Raw genomic sequence first — 21299 nt, 5'->3', positions numbered from 1 at the left:
ATTGAAACATCTATAACCAGGGACCTCCAACAACCATTTCTGCCCCTCTTCTATCCACGTTTCCGTGATGGCCACCACATCGTAGTCCCAAGTACCGATCCATGCCTTAAGTTCACCCACCTTATTCCTGATGCTTCTTGCGTTGAAGTATACACACTTCAACCCATCTCCGTGCCTGCAAATACTCTCCTTTGTCAGTGTTCCCTTCCCCACTGCCTCATTACATGCTTTGGCGTCCTGAATATCGGCTACCTTAGTTGCTGGACTACAAATCCGGTTCCCATTCCCCTGCCAAATTAGTTTAAACCCTCCCGAAGAGTACTAGCAAACCTCCCTCCCAGGATATTGGTGCCCCTCTGGTTCAGATGCAACCCGTCCTGCTTGTACAGGTCCCACCTTCCCCAGAATGCGCTCCAATTATCCAAATACCTGAAGCCCTCCCTCCTACACCATTCCTGCAGCCACGTGTTCAACTGCACTCTCTCCCTATTCCTAGCCTCGCTATCACGTGGCACCGGCAACAAACCAGAGATGACAACTCTGTCTGTCCTGGCTTTCAACTTCCAGCCTAACTCCCTAAACTTGTTTATTGACATGGACCAGAACAACTGAATCCTCCCCCTCCCTCTCCAGTATCCTTTCAAGCCGGTCAGAGATGTCCGGCACCCTAGCACCGGGCAGGAAACATACCATGCGGGACTCTTTATCCTGCTCACAAAGGATACTATCTATCCCCCTGATAATAGAATCCGCTACAACTACAACTTGCCTATTTACTCCCTCCCCTTGAATGGCCTGCTGAACCATGGTGCCTTGGTCAGCTGACTCATCCTTCCTGCAGCCCTGTTCGCCATCCACACAGGGAGCAAGTGCCTCATACCTGTTGGACAGAGTCAAGGGCTGAGGCTCCTGAGTTCCTGACTGCTGGTTCCCTTTACCTGCCTGACTTGCAGTCACACCCTGCTGTCCCTGGCCACTGGCAGGATTTAAACTACTTACTCTGACAGGTGTGACTGCATCCTGAAACACAGTGTCCAGGTAAGTCTCCCCCTCCCAGATGTGCCTCAGTGTTTGAAGCTCAGACTCCAGCTCATCAACTCTGAGCCGGAGCTCTTCGAGCAACCAACACTTACTGCAGATGTGGTCGCTGCAGCTTGCAATGGGATCTGCCAGCTCCCACATCAAGCAGCTCAAGCACATCACCTGACCAGCCATCACTAATTAATTAATTGGTTTAATTTAAGTTTACGAGTTTAGCTGTGTTTTTTTTAAATTTGGGGCAGATTTGCTATCAACCAATCAGATCACAGCTTCCCTCTGACGTCACTTTTGGGGAAAAAACTGGAAAACAGGAAGTTACCGTTAGTGTTTTATACTCACAGAGACTGCTCCTCCTCCTCTGAACGGCTCCTGAAATTAGGCCCGGAGAAAGAGAGAGAACAAAAGAGTCGGGAAAAAGCACCTTCTCCTACTCTTCACCGAATTACCTCACTGCACCAAATTACCAATTTTCACTCTGTCTGTGTCTCACTCACTCAGGCTGTGTCTCCTTGACCTTCGCAATGCTTACTAATGTGCGCTTTCTGTCTGTCTTTTATACAGACTTTAGGATGACTCACACTAAAACTTCAAAGAGAAGAAAACAATGTGTACCTTTGTGCCCCTTAACAGGCCTCAGGTGACTGCCAGATAACTGCCTCTCAGCAATTAGGGTGGGGGCAGCTTCAGCCAATCAGACACTAATCTACGCTGCACTTTTAACTGAAAAACAGCAAAATTAGATTAACCACTTACCTTTCCTGGTTACCTCACTGCACCAAACTATCAAATTCTCACTCTGTCTGTGTCTCACTCACTCAGGCTGTGTCTCCTTGACCTGCGCAATGTGTCTGCGTGGGTTTCTTCCGGGTGCTCCGGTTTCCTCCCACAAGTCCCAAAAGACGTGATGTTAGATAATTTGGACATTATGAATACTCCCTCCGTGTACCCAAAAAGGTGCTGGAATGTGGCTACTACTTTTCATAGTAACTTCATTTAATGTAAACCTACTTTTGACAATAAAAGATTATTATTATATTATAAAATGCACATCTTTGGACTGTGGGAGGAAAGTGGACCACCCAGAGGAAACCCACATAGACATGGGGAGAATGTGCAAACCCCACGCAGGCTGTCACCCAAAGCTGGAATTGAACCCGAGTCCCTGGTGCTGTGAGGCAGCAGTGCTAACCACTGTGCCACCAAAATTATCTATAGAGTCATTCAATCATAAGACAATACACAAGAGTGTCTGTCCACGGTACCATTTAATTCCCTTGTCATTCAAAAATCTATCTGACTCAGCCTTAAAAATATTCAATGACGCAGTCTCCATCACACTGTGGAGAAGAGATTGCCACAGATGAACAACACTCTAAAAATTCTCCTCAACTGTTTCTTCAGATATTAATTTTTAAGTTATAAGCAAATTACTGCGGATGCTGTACAAGAGCTAACGTTTCGAGTCTGGATGACTCTTTGTCAACATTTTTAAGTTGTGTCTCCGAGTTCCAGTCACTCTCGGGGGCCACCCTATCAAATGCCCTCAGGATCTGATAGGTTGCAATAAGTTCACCTCTCATTTTTCCAAACTCCAATGGATACAGGCCCAATTTACTCAACCTTTCCTCAGAAGATGACACCTTCATCTTTGGAATTTGATGAGTGAACCATCTCTGAATCGCTTCTGATGCAATTATATTATTTTAAAGTAAAGAGACCAATACTGTACACAATACTCCAGATGTGGTCTCATCAATGCCCTATGCAACTAGCCAAACTTTTAAAAATTAATTCAAGGGATGTGGGAACCACTGGCTTGGCCAACATTTATTGCCCATCCCTAATTGCCCTTGAAAAGGTAGTGGTGAGCTGCTTCTTGAATCGTCGCAGTCCAGTGATATATACACCCATAGTGCTGTTTGGGAAGGAGCTCCAGGATAGTGACCCAGTTTACCTACTTTTCTACTCCACCCCCTTGCAACAAATGACAACATCCCATTTGCCTCCAGATCATTTGCTGTACCTGCATACTAATCTTTTGTGATTCCTATACCAGAATATTAAAATATTCAAATAATATTCTATTTTTCCTTCCAGAGTGGAGAAGTTCACATTTTCTGACATTATACTCCATCTGATAATTTCTTGTCCACTCACTTGGTTAAGCAAAGCAATTAAGCAATATCTAAATTGCAAACTCTTTATGTCCTTCTCACAACTTACTTTATGCATCCAGTCCTTTCATCAAGTCATTTGTATAGATTATAAATAATGGATGCCCAGCACTCCATTAGTTACAGCTTGCCAAACCAAAAATGACCCATTTACCCTTATGCTCTGTTTCCTGTTAGCTAGCCAATCCTCTATCCATAAAACTGCAAAATCTCATTTTGAATAGTAAACTTTGATGTGGCACTTCAAACGCCCTCTGGAAATCCAAGTCCAGCATATCTACATGTTCCACTTCATTCACCTGATTTGTTACTTTCACTAAGAACTCCAATTAATTGGTCAAACATGATTTTCCTTTCACAAAACTGTGTTAATTTATTGAATTAAGATTTCCTAAATGTCTTGCCATAATCTCCTTAATAATGGATTCTAGAAATTTCCCTGTGATAGATGTCAGATGTTAGATAGATGTTAGGCTAATTGACCTGTAGTTTCCCGTTTCTTTTACCTCCTTTCTGACTAGAGGAATTACATTTGTGATTTCCCAATCTGATGGCACCTTTCCAGAATCTAGGAAGTACTTGGAAGTACTTGATAAAATAGGACTGAGTCAGCACGGCTTTGTCAAAGGGAGGTCATCTCTGACACATCTGTTAGAGTTCTTTGAGGAGATAACAAGGAAGTTAAACAAAGGAGAACCAGTGGACGTGATTTATTTAGATTTCCAGAAGGCCTTTGACAAGGTGCCGCATAGGAGACTTAAATAAGTTAAAAGCCCATGGTGTTAAGGGTAAGATCCTTGCATGGATAGAGGATTAACTGACTGGCAGAAGGCAGAGAGTGGGGATAAAGGGGTCTTTTTCAGGATGGCAGCCGGTGACTAGTGGTGTGCCTCAGGGGTCTATGTTGGGACCACAATTTTTCACAATATACATTAATGATCTGGAAGAAGGTACTGACGCACTGTTGCTAAGTTTGCAGATGATACAAAGATCTGTAGAGGGACAGGTAGTATTGAGGAAGCAAGAGGGCTGCAGAAGGACTTGGACAAGCTAGGAGAGTGGGCAATGAAGTGGCAAATGAAATACAATGTGGAAAAGTGTGAGGTTATGCACTTTGGAAGAAGGAATTTAGGCATAGACTGTTTTCTAAATGGCTAAATGCTTCAGGAATCAGAAGCACAAAGGGACTTGGGAGTCCTTGTTCACGATTCTCTTAAGGTTAATGTGTAGGTTCAGTCAGCAGGTAAGAAGGCAAATGCAATGTTAGCATTCATGGCAAGAGGGCTAGAATACAAGACCAGGGATGTACTTCTGAGGCTGTATAAGGCTCCGGTCAGTTTTGGGCCCATATCTAAGGAAGGATGTGCTGGCCTTAGAAAAGGTCCAGAGGAGGTTCACAAGAATGATCCCTGGAATGAAGAACTTGTCATATGAGGAACGTTTGAGGACTCTAGGTCTGTACTCGTTGGAGTTTAGAAGGATGAGAGGGGATCATATTGAAACTTACAAGATACTGCGAGGCCTGGATAGAGTGGACGTGGAGAGGATGTTTCTACTTGTAGGAAAAACTAGAACCAGAGGACACCATCTCAGCCTAAAGGGACGATTCTTTAAAACAGAAATGAGGAGGAATTTCTTCAGCCAGAGAGTGGTGAATCTGTGGAACTCTTTGCCGCAGCTGTGGAGGCCAATTTACTGAGTGTCTTTAAGACAGAGATAGATAGGTTTGTGATTAATTAAGGGATCAGGGGTTATGAGGAGAAGGCAGGAGAATGGCGCAGAAGGGTGGGTGAGTAAATTTGCAGACGACACTAAAGTCGGTGGTGTTGTCGACAGTGAGGAAGGATGTAGCAGGTTACAGAGGGACATAGATAAACTGCAGAGCTGGGCTGAGAGGTGGCAAATGGAGTTTAATGTAGAGAAGTGTGAGGTGATTCACTTTGGAAGGAATAACAGGAATGCGGAATATTTGGCTAATGGTATAGTTCTTGGAAGTGTGGATGAGCAGAGGGATCTAGGTGTCCATGTACATAGATCCCTGAAAGTTGCCACCCAGGTTGATAGGGTTGTGAAGAAGGCCTATGGAGTGTTGGCCTTTATTGGTAGAGGGATTGAGTTCCGGAGTCGGGAGATCATGTTGCAGCTGTACAGAACTCTGGTACGGTCGCATTTGGAGTATTGCGTACAGTTCTGGTCACCGCATTATAGGAAGGATGTGGAGGCTTTGGAGCGGGTGCAGAGGAGATTTACCAGGTTGTTGCCTGGTATGGAGGGAAAATCTTATGAGGAAAGGCTGATGGACTTGAGGTTGTTTTCGTTGGAGAGAAGAAGGTTAAGAGGAGATTTAATGGAGGCATACAAAATGATCAGGGGGTTAGATAGGGTGGACAGTGAGAGCCTTCTCCCACGGATGGAAATGGCTGGCACGAGGGGACATAGCTTTAAACTGAGGGGTAATAGATATAGGACAGAGGTCAGAGGTGGGGTTTTTACACAAAGAGTGGTGAGGCCGTGGAATGCCCTACCGGCAACAGTAGTGAACTCGCCAACATTGAGGGCATTTAAAAGTTTACTGGATAAGCATATGGATGATAATGGCAGAGTGTAGGTTAGTTGGCTTTTGTTTTGGTGCAACATCGTGGGCCGAAGGGCCTGTACTGCGCTGTATCGTTCTATATTCTATGATTACTCAGAGAATAGTAAGGGCGTGGAATGCCCTGCCTGCAACAGTAGTGGACTCGCCAACACTAAGAGTATTCAAATGGTCATTGGATAGACATATGGACAATAAGGGAATAGTCTAGATGGGCTTTAGAGTGGTTTCACAGGTTGGCGCAACATCGAGGGCCGAAGGGCCTGTACTGCGCTGTAATGTTCTATGTTCTAATGGGGATGAGAAAATAACAGCCATGATTGACTGGCGGAGCAGACTCGATGGGCCAAGTGGCCTAATTCTGCTCCAATGACCTCTGGTCTACTATTTCAGCAGCCACTTCATTTAGCTTCACTTAAATACTGTGACTATGAGAGCAGGCCAGACGCTGGGAATTATGTGGAGGGCATCTCACCTCACGTTTCTCCAAACCCTATTTATAATCTATATGTTATGTAGCAGCAGTATAATGGAATCCTCTCCACTTGTCTCGATGAGTGCAGCTCCAGCAACACTCAAAGCTCGACACCATCTAAGTACAAGGTTACCTGCTTGATTGGCACCCCGTTGACCATCTTAAATATTAATCCCCTCCAACACCAGTAACTCGCAAACCCACAATCTCTGCCACCTGAAACAAGGACAGCAGATGTTTTGGAGCGCCATTTACCTGCATGTGCCCCTGCAAATTAACTACTTTGCTGATTCTTCACTTCCACAACGTCAAAATCCTGAACTCCCTCTCTAACAGCACTCTGGACTGCCGAGGTTCAAGAAAGCAATTCACCCAATTGCCCTTCTTGAGGGCAATTTGGAATGAGCGCCTACACTAGCAGCAATGCTCGCATCTCAGGAATGAATAAAAAACATGCATATTAATTTCCTACAATCCACACAGACTCAACAGCTGCATAACACGCATGGTAGCACAGCGGGTAGCACTGTTACTTCACAGCTCCAGGGTTGCAGGTTCGATTCCCGGCTTGGGTCACTGTCTGTGCGGAGTCTGCACGTTCTCCCTGTGTTTGCGTGGGTTTCCTCCGGGTGCTCCAATTTCCTCCCATAAGTCCCAAAAATGTGCTGTTAGGTAATTTGGACATTCTGACTTCTCCCTGTGTACCCGAACAGGCGCCGGAATGTCACCACTAGGGGCTTTTCACAGTAACATCATTGTAATGTTAATGTATGCCTATTTGTGACAGTAATAAAGATTAAGATTATTATAAACTATCTCACAAATATATTCACCTTCCAAAATAGTTGAATGTACAGTTTTTTATCTTGAGCAGAATCTTCAATATGCCACCAGACATCAGGGAGGCCCACAGGAGCTGCAACAGAAGGTAGCAAGTTTAGTGAGTGTTCTATTGTGTAACTAACCTTTGCTGTTCTTGATCTGGGAGCTTTTACGGGAATAGGGTATAGGTGTTTCAGGCATGATAGGGGAGCAGGTAAAGGAGGAGGAGGAATTGCATTATTGATTAGGGAGAACAACTCGTCAGTGCTCAGGGATGATATCTTGGTAGGTTGCTCAAATGAAGCCATATGGGTAGAACTTAGTAACAAAAAGGGGATGATCACATTGCTGGGAGTGTACTATAGGCTGGGAGTCAGGGAGTGATAGAAGGGCAGATATGGAAGCAAATCTCTGAGGATTGTGAGAAGAATTGGATGCTAATAGTAGGAGATTTCAACTTCCCCAGCATTCACTGGGATAGTCAAAATGTGAAAGGCTTAGAGGGGGTGAAATTCTTAAAATGGGTCCAGGTGAACTTTTTATGCCAATCCATAGAATGGCCTAAAATGGAGGGGGCGGTGCTGATCTAGTTTTAGGGAATGAAGCAAGTGGATGAAGTTTCAGTGGGGGAGCATTTTGGAAACAGTGACCATAACGCAGTAGAGTTATGTAAATGGATAAAGATGGACTGGAAATTAAAATTCTTAATTGGGTAGGGCCAATTTTAATAAAATCTGTTCAAAGTTAACTGGGAGCAGCTACTCGTAGGAAATCCTACATTAGAGCAGTGGGATTCATTCAAAAAGGAAAGAGAGAGTGTACAGGGCCAACATGTTCCCATGATACCGAAGGGAGGGAGCAATATGTCCAGAGAACCCAAGGGGTATCCAGAGCTAGATAAGGAAAAAAGGGAGGGCTCAAAACAGCAGAAGCCCTAGTGTTATGGGCCAGGGTTTAGAAAACTCCAAAGTATATCATGGAGCTTACCTGACCTGCAAATTTTATTAGATTTTGGTTATGAGGAGCACAAGGGCCTACTTTCCAGGTGTTATGCAACTGAGACCGTAAGCATTTTTAAACAAAACAATGTTTATTCTATGAATTCAGTTCATATTTTACAAACACACAATAAACATTTTATCAACTACCAACACAAATACCCCCTACAGGAGAAGAATGAAAATTCTTTCCTTCCAGGATTTTGAAATCTCCAGTGATCGACTCCCCACACCCCATCTTGTCCAAATTCACTTTTGGCTAGGTTTACCACCAAACCTGCCTCCTGAAGTTGATCAAATAACTCCATCAGATGCTTCAAATGTCCTTCCCATGTCTGACTAAAAATTACCAGATCGTCGATGTATACCGCACAATTGGGTAATCCTGAAACAACTTTGTTAGTTAACCGTTGAAATGTGGCTGGGGCGTTTTTTATGCCAAATGGAATAACTTTGAATTGGTATATACCATCTGGAGTGACAAAAGCTGAAATCTCCTTTGTCCTTTCGGATAAAGGTACCTGCCATTAACCTTTAAGTAAGTTCCAGTTTGGAAATAAAAGCTGATTGTCCCACCTTCTCAATGCAGCCCTCCAAGCGTGGGATGGGATAAGAGTCCATTCTTGTAACTGCATTAACCTTTACATAGTCCAGTAAGAAGTCTTACAACACCAGGTTAAAGTCCAACAGGTTTGTTTCAAACACTAGCTTTCGGAGCACTGCTCCTTCCTCAGGTGAATGAAGAGGTGGGTTCCAGAAACATATATATAGACAAAGTCAAAGATACAAGACAATGCTTTGAATGCGAGCATTTGCAGGTAATTAAGTCTTTACAGATCCAGAGATAGGGTTAAACCCAGGTTAAAGAAGTGTGAATTATCTCAAGCCAGGACAGTTGGTAGGATTTCGCAAGCCCAGGCCAGATAGTGGGGGATGAATGTAATGCGACATGAATCCAAGGTCCCGGTTGAGGCCATACTCATGTGTGCGGAACTTGGCTATAGGTTTCTGCTCGTCGATTTTGCATTGTTGCGCCTTGGAGAATGCTTACCCGGAAATCAGAGGCTGAATGCCCTTGACTGCTGAAGTGTTCCCCAACTAGAAGGGAACATTCTTGCCTGGCGATTGTCGCGCGATAGTTTCTATAGTCCACACACAACTTTCTATAGTCCACACACAACCGTTGGGTACCGTCCGGTTTCGGTACCCTCACTGTGGGTGAGCTCCATTGGCTGCAACCCACTTCAATTATGCCATTTTTCAGCATACTCTCAATTTCTTTGTTAACCTGTGCCAATTTTAAAGGTTTCAGTCTATATGGATGTTGTTTAATTGGAACAGCATTTCCCACATCTACATCATTTTAGTACTTCCCTACTTATCCCCACAAACTTGCCCATGTGATATCAATAACTTTCAGGTCAGTTCGTTTTTCCTCTGGAAGGTAACGCAACAATTTATCCCAATTTTTTTGAAACATTCTCTTTTTCCAATTTAATTTGAGGGATATCAAATTCAGAGTCATCTGGATTTGGTTCTTCACTTTGAGCTAGAATCATTTAAACCTCCTTCTTTTGCTCTCCTTCCCTTTTAACGTACCTTTTAAGAATATTCACATGACACACTCAGTGAGTTTTCCTTCTATCTGGCTTCTTACCACATAATTCACCTCACTTAATTTCTTTTCAATCTGACAAGGTCCACAAAACCTTGCTTTTAAAGATTCACCTACCACTGGTAACAATACTAAAACGTTATCACCACTGGCAGAACTACAAACTTTTGCTTTCTTACCCGCTACCCGTTTCATCACATAGAACATAGGACATGGAACATACAGTGCAGAAGGAGGCCATTCGGCCCATCGAGTCTGCACTGACCCACTTAAGCCCTCACTTCCACCCTATCCCTGTAAACCAATAACCCCTCCCAACCTTTTCGGTCACGAAGGTCAATTTATCATGGCAATCCACCTAACCAGCACGTCTTTGGACTGTGGGAGGAAACTGGAGCACCCGGAGGAAACCCACGGAGACACGAGGAGAACGTACAGACTCCGCACAGACAGTGACCCAGCAGGGAATCGAAGCTGGGACCCTGGGGTGAAGACACAGTGCTATCCACTTGTGCTACCAAGCTGCCCTGTGCAACCTGTAAATGTTGTCCAGCCAATTCACCTGCTCTATTTAATTATTCCCTAAAATTTGACATGTAATCCAATAATGTACTTTCAGACTGCTCACTCGCCAATTTCTCCTTATTCAATTTAAGTGGTCCTCTTACCTCATGACCAAAAATTAGTTCAAAAGGACTGAATTTTGTTGACTCATTAGGTGCATCCCTCATTGCAAACAGTACGAATGGAATTCCTTTATCCCAATCTTCTGGATAATCTTGACAATAAGCCCTCAACATTGTCTTTAATGTCTGATGCCACCTTTCCAAAGCTCCCTGTGATTCTGGATGGTACGCAGTTGATTGAAATTGTTTTATTCCTAACCTATCCATAACTTCTTTGAATAACTTTGAGGTAAAATTTGATCCTTGATCCGATTATATTTCTATGGGCAGTCCACATCGAGGAAAGAATTTAAGTAACTGCTCCACAATCCTTTTAGCTGTAATATTTCGTCCTGGAATGGCCTCTGGAAACCGAGTGGACACATCCATTGTAGTCAAAAGATATTGATTCCCACTTTTTGTTTTAGGAACCGGTCCTACGCAATCAATTAAGACTCTTGTAAAAGTTTCCTGAAATGCTGGAATGGGTATTAAGGGCGCTGGTTTTATCACTGCTTGAGGATTCCCTATCATTTGACATGTGTGACATGATTGACAAAATTTAACTACATCTTTATGTAGTCCAGCCCAATAAAAATGTTTTTGTATTTTAGCTTGAGCTTTCCTTACTCTCAAATGACCTCCCACTGGTACCTCATGTGCTCCTCGCAACACCTCTTTTCTATATCCTACCGGCAATACCACTTGATGAACTTCTGCTCACTTTTCATCCACCTGCATATATAAAGGTATCCATTTTCTCATCAAGACATCATTTTTACGGTAATAACATTCTGGTATCAACTCGGGTTCCTCTTCCGTGTCTGCGTTCTGATACATTCATTCTATTTCTATATTTTCCTGAACTAAATATATCCTGGGACCCTGGAGCTGTGAATCAACTGTGCTAACCATTGAGATACAATGCTGCCCACACAACTCCATGATTTGGAGTTTTCAAAACCCGAGCCCACAACAAATTAGGGGCTCATCTGGGATAAAAGCCTATCTTTTGTGATTGGGTTGGCTTAGTGAGCTTAAAGACAGAGAGGGGTGAGCATATTTGTCTTTGCTTTTCAGGTGTGGTATTCCAGTTAAGTAGGGAGTGTGTTGTGGACAATGGCTCTTTCAGATGCTCTGAGGTATTTGGGGGTGGAGAAGGTCACAGGAAAATCGGCGGAATTACAACAGAGACTAAAAACAGGCTTTTACATTTGGCAAAAACATTGCAATTAACATTAGCTGACAGAACATGAAAAGAACAGATACTTACTGCAATAGCTGAGCATTTAAAATTGCCTGAGATACAGTCAGACTCGTTGGAAATGGCAAAAATTCAGTTACAGATCAAGCAACTTGAACATGAAAAAGAATTAAAGCAACTTGAATATGAAATGAGGGGAAAAGAGAGAGAAATGGTGATACAGATCCGGGGGGAAAAAAAGGAGAGAGAAGAAAGTGCAGCCATCTCCAGCTCCTCCAAGACCGAGTTAGGGAACTGGAGCTGGAGTTGGATGAACTTCGGATCATTCGGGAGGCAGAGGGGGTCATAGATAGCAGCTTCAGGGAATTAGTTACACCAAAGATTGGAGATAGATGGGTAACTGTAAGAGGGACTGGGAAGAAGCAGTCAGTGCAGGGATCCCCTGCGGTCGTTCCCCTGAGTAACAAGTATACCGCTTTGGATATTTGTGGGGCGGGGGGGGGACGACTTACCAGGGGTAAGCCATGGGGTATGGGCCTCTGGCACGGAGTCTGTCCCTGTTGCTCAGAAGGGAAGGGGGGAGAGGAGCAGAGCATTAGTAATTGGGGACTCGATAGTCAGGGGCACAGATAGGAGATTTTGTGGGAGCGAGAGAGACTCACGTTTGGTATGTTGCCTCCCAGGTGCAAGGGTACGTGATGTCTTGGATCATGTTTTCCGGGTCCTTAAGGGGGAGGGGGAGCAGCCCCAAGTCGTGGTCCACATTGGCACTAACGACATAGGTAGGAAAGGGGACAAGGATGTCAGGCAGGCTTTCAGGGAGCTAGGATGGAAGCTCAGAACAAGAACAAACAGAGTTGTTATCTCTGGGTTGTTGCCCGTGCCACATGATAATGAGATGAGGAATAGGGAGAGAGAGCAATTAAACACGTGGCTACAGGGATGGTGCAGGCGGGAGGGATTCAGATTTCTGGATAACTGGGGCTCTTTCTGGGGAAGGTGGGACCTCTACAGACAGGATGGTCTACATCTGAACCAGAGGGGCACAAATATCCTGGGGGGGAGATTTGCTAGTGCTCTTTCGGGGGGTTTAAACTAATGCAGCAGGGGCATGGGAACCTGGATTGTAGTTTTAGGGTACGAGAGATTGAGAGTATAGAGGTCAGGAACACAGATTTGATTTCGCAGGAGGGGGCCAGGGTTCAGGTAGATGGTTTGAAGTGTGTCTACTTCAATGCCAGGAATATACAAAATAAGGTAGGGGAACTGGCAGCATGGGTTGGTACCTGGGACTTCGATGTTGTGGCCATTTCGGAGACATGGATTGAGCAGGGACAGGAATGGTTGTTGCAGGTTCCGGGGTTTAGATGTTTTAGTAAGCTCAGAGAAGGAGGCAAAAGAGGGGGAGGTGTGGCGCTGCTAGTCAAAAACAGTATTACGGTGGCGGAGAGGATGCTAGATGGGGACTCATCTTCCGAGGTAGTATGGGCTGAGGTTAGAAACAGGAAAGGAGAGGTCACCCTGTTGGGAGTTTTCTATAGGCCTCCAAATAGTTCGAGGGATGTAGAGGAAAGGATGGCGAAGATGATTCTGGATAAGAGCGAAAGTAACAGGGTAGTTATTATGGGAGACTTTAACTTTCCAAATATTGACTGGAAAAGATATAGTTCGAGTACATTAGATGGGTCGTTTTTTGTACAATGTGTGCAGGAGGGTTTCCTGACACAATATGTTGACAGGCCAACAAGAGGAGAGGCCACATTGGATTTGGTTTTGGGTAATGAACCAGGCCAGGTGTTAGATTTGGAGGTAGGTGAGCACTTTGGGGACAGTGACCACAATTCGGTGACGTTTACGTTAGTGATGGAAAGGGATAAGTATACCCCACAGGGCAAGAGTTATAGCTGGAGGAAGGGCAATTATGATGCCATTAGACATGACTTGGGAGGGGTAGGTTGGAGAAGTAGGCTGCAAGTGTTGGGCACACTGGATATCTGGAGCTTGTTCCCTTGAATATGTGGCCTCTCCTCTTGTTGGCCTGTCAACATATTGTGTCAGGAAACCCTCCTGCACACATTGTACAAAAAACGACCCATCTAATGTAAGGAACAGCTACTGCGTGTTCTTGATAAGTAAGTACCGGTCAGGCAGGGAGGAAGGCGTCGAGCGAGGGAACCGTGGTTTACCAAAGAAGTGGAATCTCTTGTTAAGAGGAAGAAGGAGGCCTGTGTGAAGATGAGGTGTGAAGTTTCAGTTGGGGCGCTTGTTAGTTACAAGGTAGCGAGGAAGGATCGAAAGAGGGAGCCAAGACGAGCAAGGAGGGGACATGAGAAGTATTTGGCAGGTAGGATTAAGGAAAACTCAAAAGCTTTCTATAGGTATGTCAGGAATAAAAGAATGACTCGGGTAAGAGTAGGGCCAGTCAAGGACATGGATGGGAAGTTGTGTGTGGAGTCTGAAGAGATAGGCGAGATACTAAATGAATACTTTTCGTCAGTATTCACTCAGGAAAAAGAGAATGTTATGGAGCAGAATGCTGAGACCCAGGCTATTAGAATAGGTGGCAATGAGGTACGTAGGGAAGAGGTGTTGGCAATTCTGGACAGGCTGAAAATAGATAAGTCCCCGGGGCCTGATGGGATTTATCCTAGGATTCTCTGGGAAGCCAGGGAAGAGATTGCTGGGCCTTTGGCTTTGAATTTTATGTCATCATTGGCTACAGGAATAGTGCCAGAGGACTGGAGGATAGCAAATGTCGTCCCTTTGTTCAAGAAGGGGAGTAGAGACAACCCCGGCAACTATAGACCGGTGAGCCTCACCTCTGTTGTGGGTAAAGTCTTGGAGGGGATTATAAGAGACAAGATTTATAATCATCTAGATAGGAATAATATGATTAGGGATAGTCAGCATGGCTTTGTGAAGGGTAGGTCATGCCTCACAAACCTTATCGAGTTCTTTGAGAAGGTGACTGAACAGGTAGACGAGGGTAGAGCAGTTGATGTGGTGTATATGGATTTCAGCAAAGCGTTTGATAAGTTTCCCCACGTTAGGCTATTGCAGAAAATATGGAGGCTGGGGATTGAGGGTGATTTAGAGATGTGGATCAGAAATTGGCTAGCTGAAAGAAGACAGAGGGTGGTGGTTGATGGGAAATGTTCAGAATGGAGTTCAGTTACAAGTGGCGTACCACAAGGATCTGTTCTGGGGCCGTTGCTTTTTGTCATTTTTATCAATGACCTAGAGGAAGGCGCAGAAGGGTGAGTGAGTAAATTTGCAGACGACACTAAAGTCGGTGGTGTTGTCGACAGTGTGGAAGGATGTAGCAGGTTACAGAGGGACATAGATAAGCTGCAGAGCTGGGCTGAGAGGTGGCAAATGGAGTTTAATGTAGAGAAGTGTGAGGTGATTCACTTTGGAAGGAATAACAGGAATGCGGAATATTTGGCTAATGGTAAAGTTCTTGGAAGTGTGGATGAGCAGAGGGATCTAGGTGTCCATGTACATAGATCCCTGAAAGTTGCCACCCAAGTTGATAGGGTTGTGAAGAAGGCCTGTGGAGTGTTGGCCTTTATTGGTAGAGGGATTGAGTTCCGGAGTCATGAGGTCATGTTGCAGCTGTACAAATCTCTGGTACGGCCGCATTTGGAGTATTGCGTACAGTTCTGGTCACCGCATTATAGGAAGGACGTGGAAGCTTTGGAGCGGGTGCAGAGGAGATTTACCAGGATGTTGCCTGGTATGGAGGAAAAATCTTATGAGGAAAGGCTGATGGACTTGAGCTTGTTTTCGTTAGAGAGAAGAAAGTTAAGAGGAGACTTAATTGAGGCATACAAAATGATCAGGGGGTTAGATAGGGTGAACAGTGAGAGCCTTCTCCCGTGGATGGAAATGGCTAGCACGAGGGGAGATAGCCTTAAACTGAGGGGTAATAGATATAGGACAGAGGTCAGAGGTAGGTTCTTTACACAAAGAGTGGTGAGGCCATGGAATGCCCTACCTGCAACAGTAGTGAATTTGCCAACATTGAGGGCATTTAAAAGTTTATTGGATTAGCATATGGATGATAATGGCATAATGTCGGTTAGATGGCTTTTGTTTTTTGACTTCCCATGTCGGTGCAACATCGTGGGCCGAAGGGCCTGTACTGCGCTGTATCATTCTATGTTATATGTTCTATGTTCTAAAGAAAGAAAGAATAGCCTGAGCAGAACAAAAAGAAAGAGAAAGGGAGGTACAGATCAGGGAAAAAGAAAAAAAGAGAGAAAGAGGTAGAGAGGAAAAAGAAAAAGAGAGAGAAAGAGATAGAGAGGAAAAAGAAAAGGAGAGAGAGGCAAGGGGAAAAGAGAGAGAGTTTGAACTTCAGAAAATGGCCATGAAACATGACAATCAGTTAAGATTGGGGAATGGAAAGAAAAACGTACGGTCTGAGGAGAGTGATGAGGATAATGAGCTTGAGTGTCACAGTCGAAGGCTTGGTGGGGATCTATTTAAATATGTCCAAGCATTGCCAAGGTTGATGAGAAGGAGGTAGAAGCCTTTTTCATTTCATTTGAGAAGGTTGCTAAACAAATGAAATGGCCACATGACATGTGGGTATTACTGATTCAAACAAAGCTGGTAGGTAGGGCTAGTGAAGTGTTTGCATCACTATCGGAGGAGGTATCTGGGACGAATGAGGAGGTGAAAAAAATCCATCTTAGGTGCATATGAACTATGAAGCCTACAGACAAAGGCGTAGAAATTTAAGGAAATAACCTGGTCAAACATACATGGAGTTTGAAAGGATCAAAACGTAATTTTGATAGGTGGATAAGGGTTTTTAAAGTAGACCAAATGTATGAAGCTCTCAGAGAAAGTATACTTTTGGAGGAGTTTAAAAATTCAATTCCTGATGTAGTGAGAACTCATGTGGAACAGCAGAGGGTTAAAACTGCGAGGTTAGCAACAGAAATGGCAGATGATTATGAATGAGTTCATAAATCAGAGCTTGGTTTCTGACATCAGTTTCAGCCTGTGAGGGATAGAAACTGGAGAGAAGAGAAATACTTGGTAGAGGTAAAGGAGATCTGATGGGAGAAAATAAGGAAAATAATCAGCTTAAAAACGAAATCCAGGAGGGTGGAAGAGATATGAAAAGTTTCAAATGTTTTCACTGTAATAAACTAGGCCATGTAAAGTCACAGTTTTAGTGGTTGAAAAAAAGCACTGGGAAGGCGGATATGTCGAAACAGGATAAGACAGTGGGGTTTGTTAAAGTGGTAAAGGAAAGCCCAAGTGAAGTGAAGGAGGAGCAAAAGATTGTACAGCCTGCTCAAGAGGTGATTGATGAGAAGGTGCCAGATCTATTTAAAGAATTTACTTGTGTGGGTAAGGTTTACTCATGTGTACCAGAAGGAGCAGCTAAAGAAGTCACAATTTTAAGAGATATGGGAGCTTGTCAATCTTTAATGATAAGAGATGAGGTGTTATGTAGTTTGGGAAGAATACTGCCAGAAAAGGTGGTAATATGTGGAATTCAGGGTGAGAAGTGTGGTGTTCCATTATATAAGGTAAGGTTGGAAGGTCCAGTGAAGTGTGGTAAAGTGGTAGTAGGAGTAATAGAGAAACTATCTTGTCCAGGGATACAGTTTATCTTGGGTAATGATAGAGCTGGATCACAGGTGGGAGTGATGCCTACTGTGGTTGATAAGCCAGTGGAAAATCAGACAACTGAAGTGTTGAAGAACGAACATCCTGGGATTTTTCTGGATTGTGCAGTAACAAGGTTGCAAAGTCACAGGTTAAGACAAGAGGAGAAATCAAAGCGGGAAGATAAAGTTGAAATGATCACATGGTTGAAAAACAACAAGAACAGGTGAAGGATGAGGAGGATATTTCTCATTCAGGAAAATCAGCGGAATTACAACAGAAAGATAAAGAAATAAAACGGATGTAACAGAAAGCATACACGGAAGAGGAATCTGAGTGTATCCCAAAATGTTATTACCGTAAAAATGATGTCTTGATGATAAAATGGAGACCTTTACATATGCAGGCAGATGAAAAGTGGGCAGAAGTTCATCAAGTAGTATTGCCGGTAGGGTATAGAAAGGAGGTGTTGCAAGTTGCATATCAGGTACCAGCGGGAGGTCAATTGGGAGTAGGGAAAACCTAGTGGTAAACCGAGTCAAAAGTGAATTTGGAAAAGCCCAAGTCACTTTCCTTGGCCATACAATCGGACAGGGTCGAATGGTCCCACGGGATGTGAAAACAAAAGTTATTGGGGAGTTTCCAATACCCTCGACTCAAAGGGAAATAATGAGGTTTCTTGGCATGAGTGGATTCTACCGGAAATTTGTGCCAAATTTTAGCAGCGTGGTTGCTCCACTGATGGACTTTCTGAAGAAACGTCAAAAATTTCAGTGGACAGCGGAATTTCAACAGGCATTTGACTGCCTGAAAGCTGTGATAACCAATGCTCCTGTGTTGGAGAATTACAAGAGGCTCTGTGATCAGATTGAACTAAAGTATCTGACTTTAAAGAGAAATGCCGAGGCGTAGAGAAATGGATGGATCATGCAGAGACCCTCTTGTCCAAAGTGACTGTAAATCAAGACAATTCCAGTTGGAGGAAGAAGAACTAAAATGGACTATGTTATTATAAATGTTTGCGTGTTTTGTTTAAAAAATATATAGATATTTACTGTCATTTTTCTTACAGGAAAGTGAAAAGGTGAAAAATGAAAACATCTTGAAGTTGATGTTTTATTTTTTTTTCTTGTGGGGCAGTGTCATGTGCAATTACCTTTAAGAAATAGGTGTTTGTCAGATAGCTGCAGGGATGTCAGAGTGTGTGTGGAGCTGGGCTGGCTGTCTTTCACTTTCGTTTTTGAGTAGGCTGGTACATTTTAGTTTTGTTTTGAGAGCTGGATAGCTGCAGTCACAGCAAGAAGGTGTATTAGTTTCACTCTCTCTGCAATCTAAAGACAGTCTCCAGATCATTTGGTGATTTAAAAATAATACCTGTTTCTGTAAAGAAGTTAAACCTGATGTCTTTCTGTAAAAAGGGTCTTTTGTCTTATGAATGTTGCAAGGCAAGATTAAGGTTACTTCTCGAGTACTGTATTCTTTGGGGGGATTATTGGTGTTGATAGTTGTTAAGATGTTTACTGTGGGTTTATAATTCATAAATAAACATTGTTTTAATTTAAAAGTAATTTAGCTCTCTGTTGCACCACACCGGTAAAGTTGTGTGTCAGGGGAACATCATGATACACTTTGGGGTTCTCTAAACCCTGGCCCATAACAAATCTAACCCATGAGATGAATGTTAGCCTAAATCTAATTTACCCAAAACATCCAGTAAATAACTCAAAGCAACCCTATCAGAAGACTTTGCTACATCCATAGCCATCACAACCTCTGGCACCTTATTTTTAGAGGATGTCATAATAACATTTCATCAGGCGCCTGATATTATTAGACAACTGCCTTCCTTTCAAAAAAACCTGTCTGATCTTCCATCACTACATCTGGAACACATTAATTTGAATAAATGTGATGTGATGCATTTTGGTAGATCGAATCGGGGCAGGACTTACTCAGTTAATGGTAGGGTTTTGGAGAGAGTTAGAGATCAAAAAAAATATAGGAGTACAGGTGGTTTGTGCTGTAAACCTCTATGACTCTATGATTCAAATACTTTATGAATACATTCTGGTATTCTTTCCAATTCTCCTCCTTCTTCCCTCACTTGTATTGTTTCTCTTGCGGCAACTTGTTGTCGTAGTTGGTGTGCTCGCAGTCACCTAGCTTTTTCTCTGTACTGATATAAAATACCCCGTGCTCTACGAAGTTGATTCACCACCTTCCCTATCATTATCAAATTGAATTCCCTTTTTAGTTTTTTCGATTCTGCTAAGAGTTCCCTGGTCGGAGTCATAGAGCGCTGCCAATCTACTTCTAGAATTGTATCAATCAATCGTTGCCTCCCTGATCTTTCCATCTTATCCCTATGTTTTATCAAATGTAATAATTTCGCCTCGTACCACTGCTTTCAATGCTTCCCAGAGCATGGAGGAAGAGATGTCCCCGTTTTGGGTAGATTCAATGTATTATTTGGTGACCAAAGTCATTTTTCCGCAAACTTTTTCATCAGCTAATAATAACAAATTCATACTCCATGAGAGTCCCTGAGGTTGACCTACTCTCAGTCTAATATCCATCAAATGTGGAGTGTAATCAGAAACCACAAACATCCCATATTTCATTTCAACTATTTCTGGGAGAATTGAATTATTCACTATTAAAAAATCTATACGAGAGATACCTGGGGTGGGATTCTCCGTGAACCGACGGGGCGGGCCACTCCGCACCGAGGAGTGGCGTGAAGCACTCGGCGTTGGGCCGCCCCGAAGGTGCGGAGGGCTAGGCTGGCGCCGGAGTGTTTGGTGGCGCGCCAGCCGGCACGGAAGGGCTTGGCGCCAAGCCAACCGGCGCCGAAGGGCCACCGCCGGCCGGCGCGAGTTGTGCATGTGCGGGAGCGCCAGCGTGTGCTGGCGTCATCCCAGCGCATGCTTCTTTTCCGCACCGACCATGGCGGAGGTTGACAGCGGCTGGTGCAGAGGGAAAGAGTGCCCCCACCGCACAGGCCCGCCTGCGGATCAGTGGGTCCCGATCGCGGGCCAGGTCACCGTAGGGGCACCCCCCGGGGCCGGATCCCCCCGCACCCCCCCACTCCCCCGAGGACTCTGCAGGCCTCAAGAAGAGCCTGGTCCCGCCGGTAAGCACCTGTTGTGATTTATGCCGGCAGGACCCGCCGAAAGCGGGCGCCACTCAGCCCATCGCGGGCCGGAGAATCGCTGGGGTGGCCGCTGCCAACGGCACCCGAACGTCGCGGCGCGATTCCCGCACCCGCCAAAACCCTGGCACCGGAGAATTCGGCAGCCGGTGGGGGAGGGATTCACGCCGCCCCCCAGCGATTCTCCGACCCGGTGGGGGGGTCGGAGAATCCCGTCCCTGATATACATGGGAGAAGAATGAAAATTCTTTCCTTCCAGGGTTTTGAAATCTCCAGGTCTCTACTCCCCATCACCCATCTTGTTCATAAATATCCCCAGTTCCGTGGCCATTTTGATTTTATTAATGTTTTTCGGCAAGACCGGTCTAGTTAAGGATCTATTACATCACTAAAATCGCCACCCATGTTCAATTTGTGTGAGCCCAGGTCTGGGATGCCAGCGACCATTCATTTAGAACATAGAATGTAGAACATAGAGTGCAGAAGGAGGCCAGTCGGCCCATGGAGTCTGCACCGACAAACTTAAGCCCTCACCTCCACCCTATCCTGTAACCCAATAATCCCTCCTAACCTTTTTGGTCACTAAGGGCAATTTATCATAGCCAATCCACCTAACCTGCACGTCTTTGGACTGTGGGAGGAAACTGGAGCACCCAGCGGAAACCCACGCATACACGGGGAGAACTTGGTAATTTGGTGCAGTGAGGTAATTCGGTGCAGAGTGGGAGAATGCGCTTTTTCCCTACCATTTTGTTTTGGGGGGGGGGGACTGAAGTGACATCACAATAAAGCTGTGACCTGATTGGCTGGTTGGGAATCTGCACTAAATTTTAAAATTAAACATTGTTAAACTAATTAAACATAATTACTTAATTACTTAATTATAATTTAGAGGGGTATCTAAGCCAGAGATCGGAGAGTACTCTATTTAGC

At 44.3% G+C, this 21299-nt stretch overlaps 1 protein-coding gene across 2 annotated transcripts in view; it reads right to left on the bottom strand.

The window, feature by feature from the left end:
• Nucleotides 1-21299, bottom strand: part of LOC140430125 (interleukin-6 receptor subunit beta-like) — a 548481-nt gene that overhangs the window by 221922 nt on the left and 305260 nt on the right. For both annotated transcript variants that reach the window (XM_072517643.1, XM_072517640.1), the window contains exon 8: nt 7117-7199. In XM_072517643.1, the coding sequence (XP_072373744.1) occupies nt 7117-7199 (83 nt within the window). The remainder of the gene's footprint in view (nt 1-7116; nt 7200-21299) is intronic.

Source organism: Scyliorhinus torazame, chromosome 1 (genome assembly GCF_047496885.1).
Source record: "Scyliorhinus torazame isolate Kashiwa2021f chromosome 1, sScyTor2.1, whole genome shotgun sequence".
NCBI classification, from domain to species: domain Eukaryota; kingdom Metazoa; phylum Chordata; class Chondrichthyes; order Carcharhiniformes; family Scyliorhinidae; genus Scyliorhinus; species Scyliorhinus torazame.
This window is presented reverse-complemented; position numbering and strand designations above follow the sequence as displayed.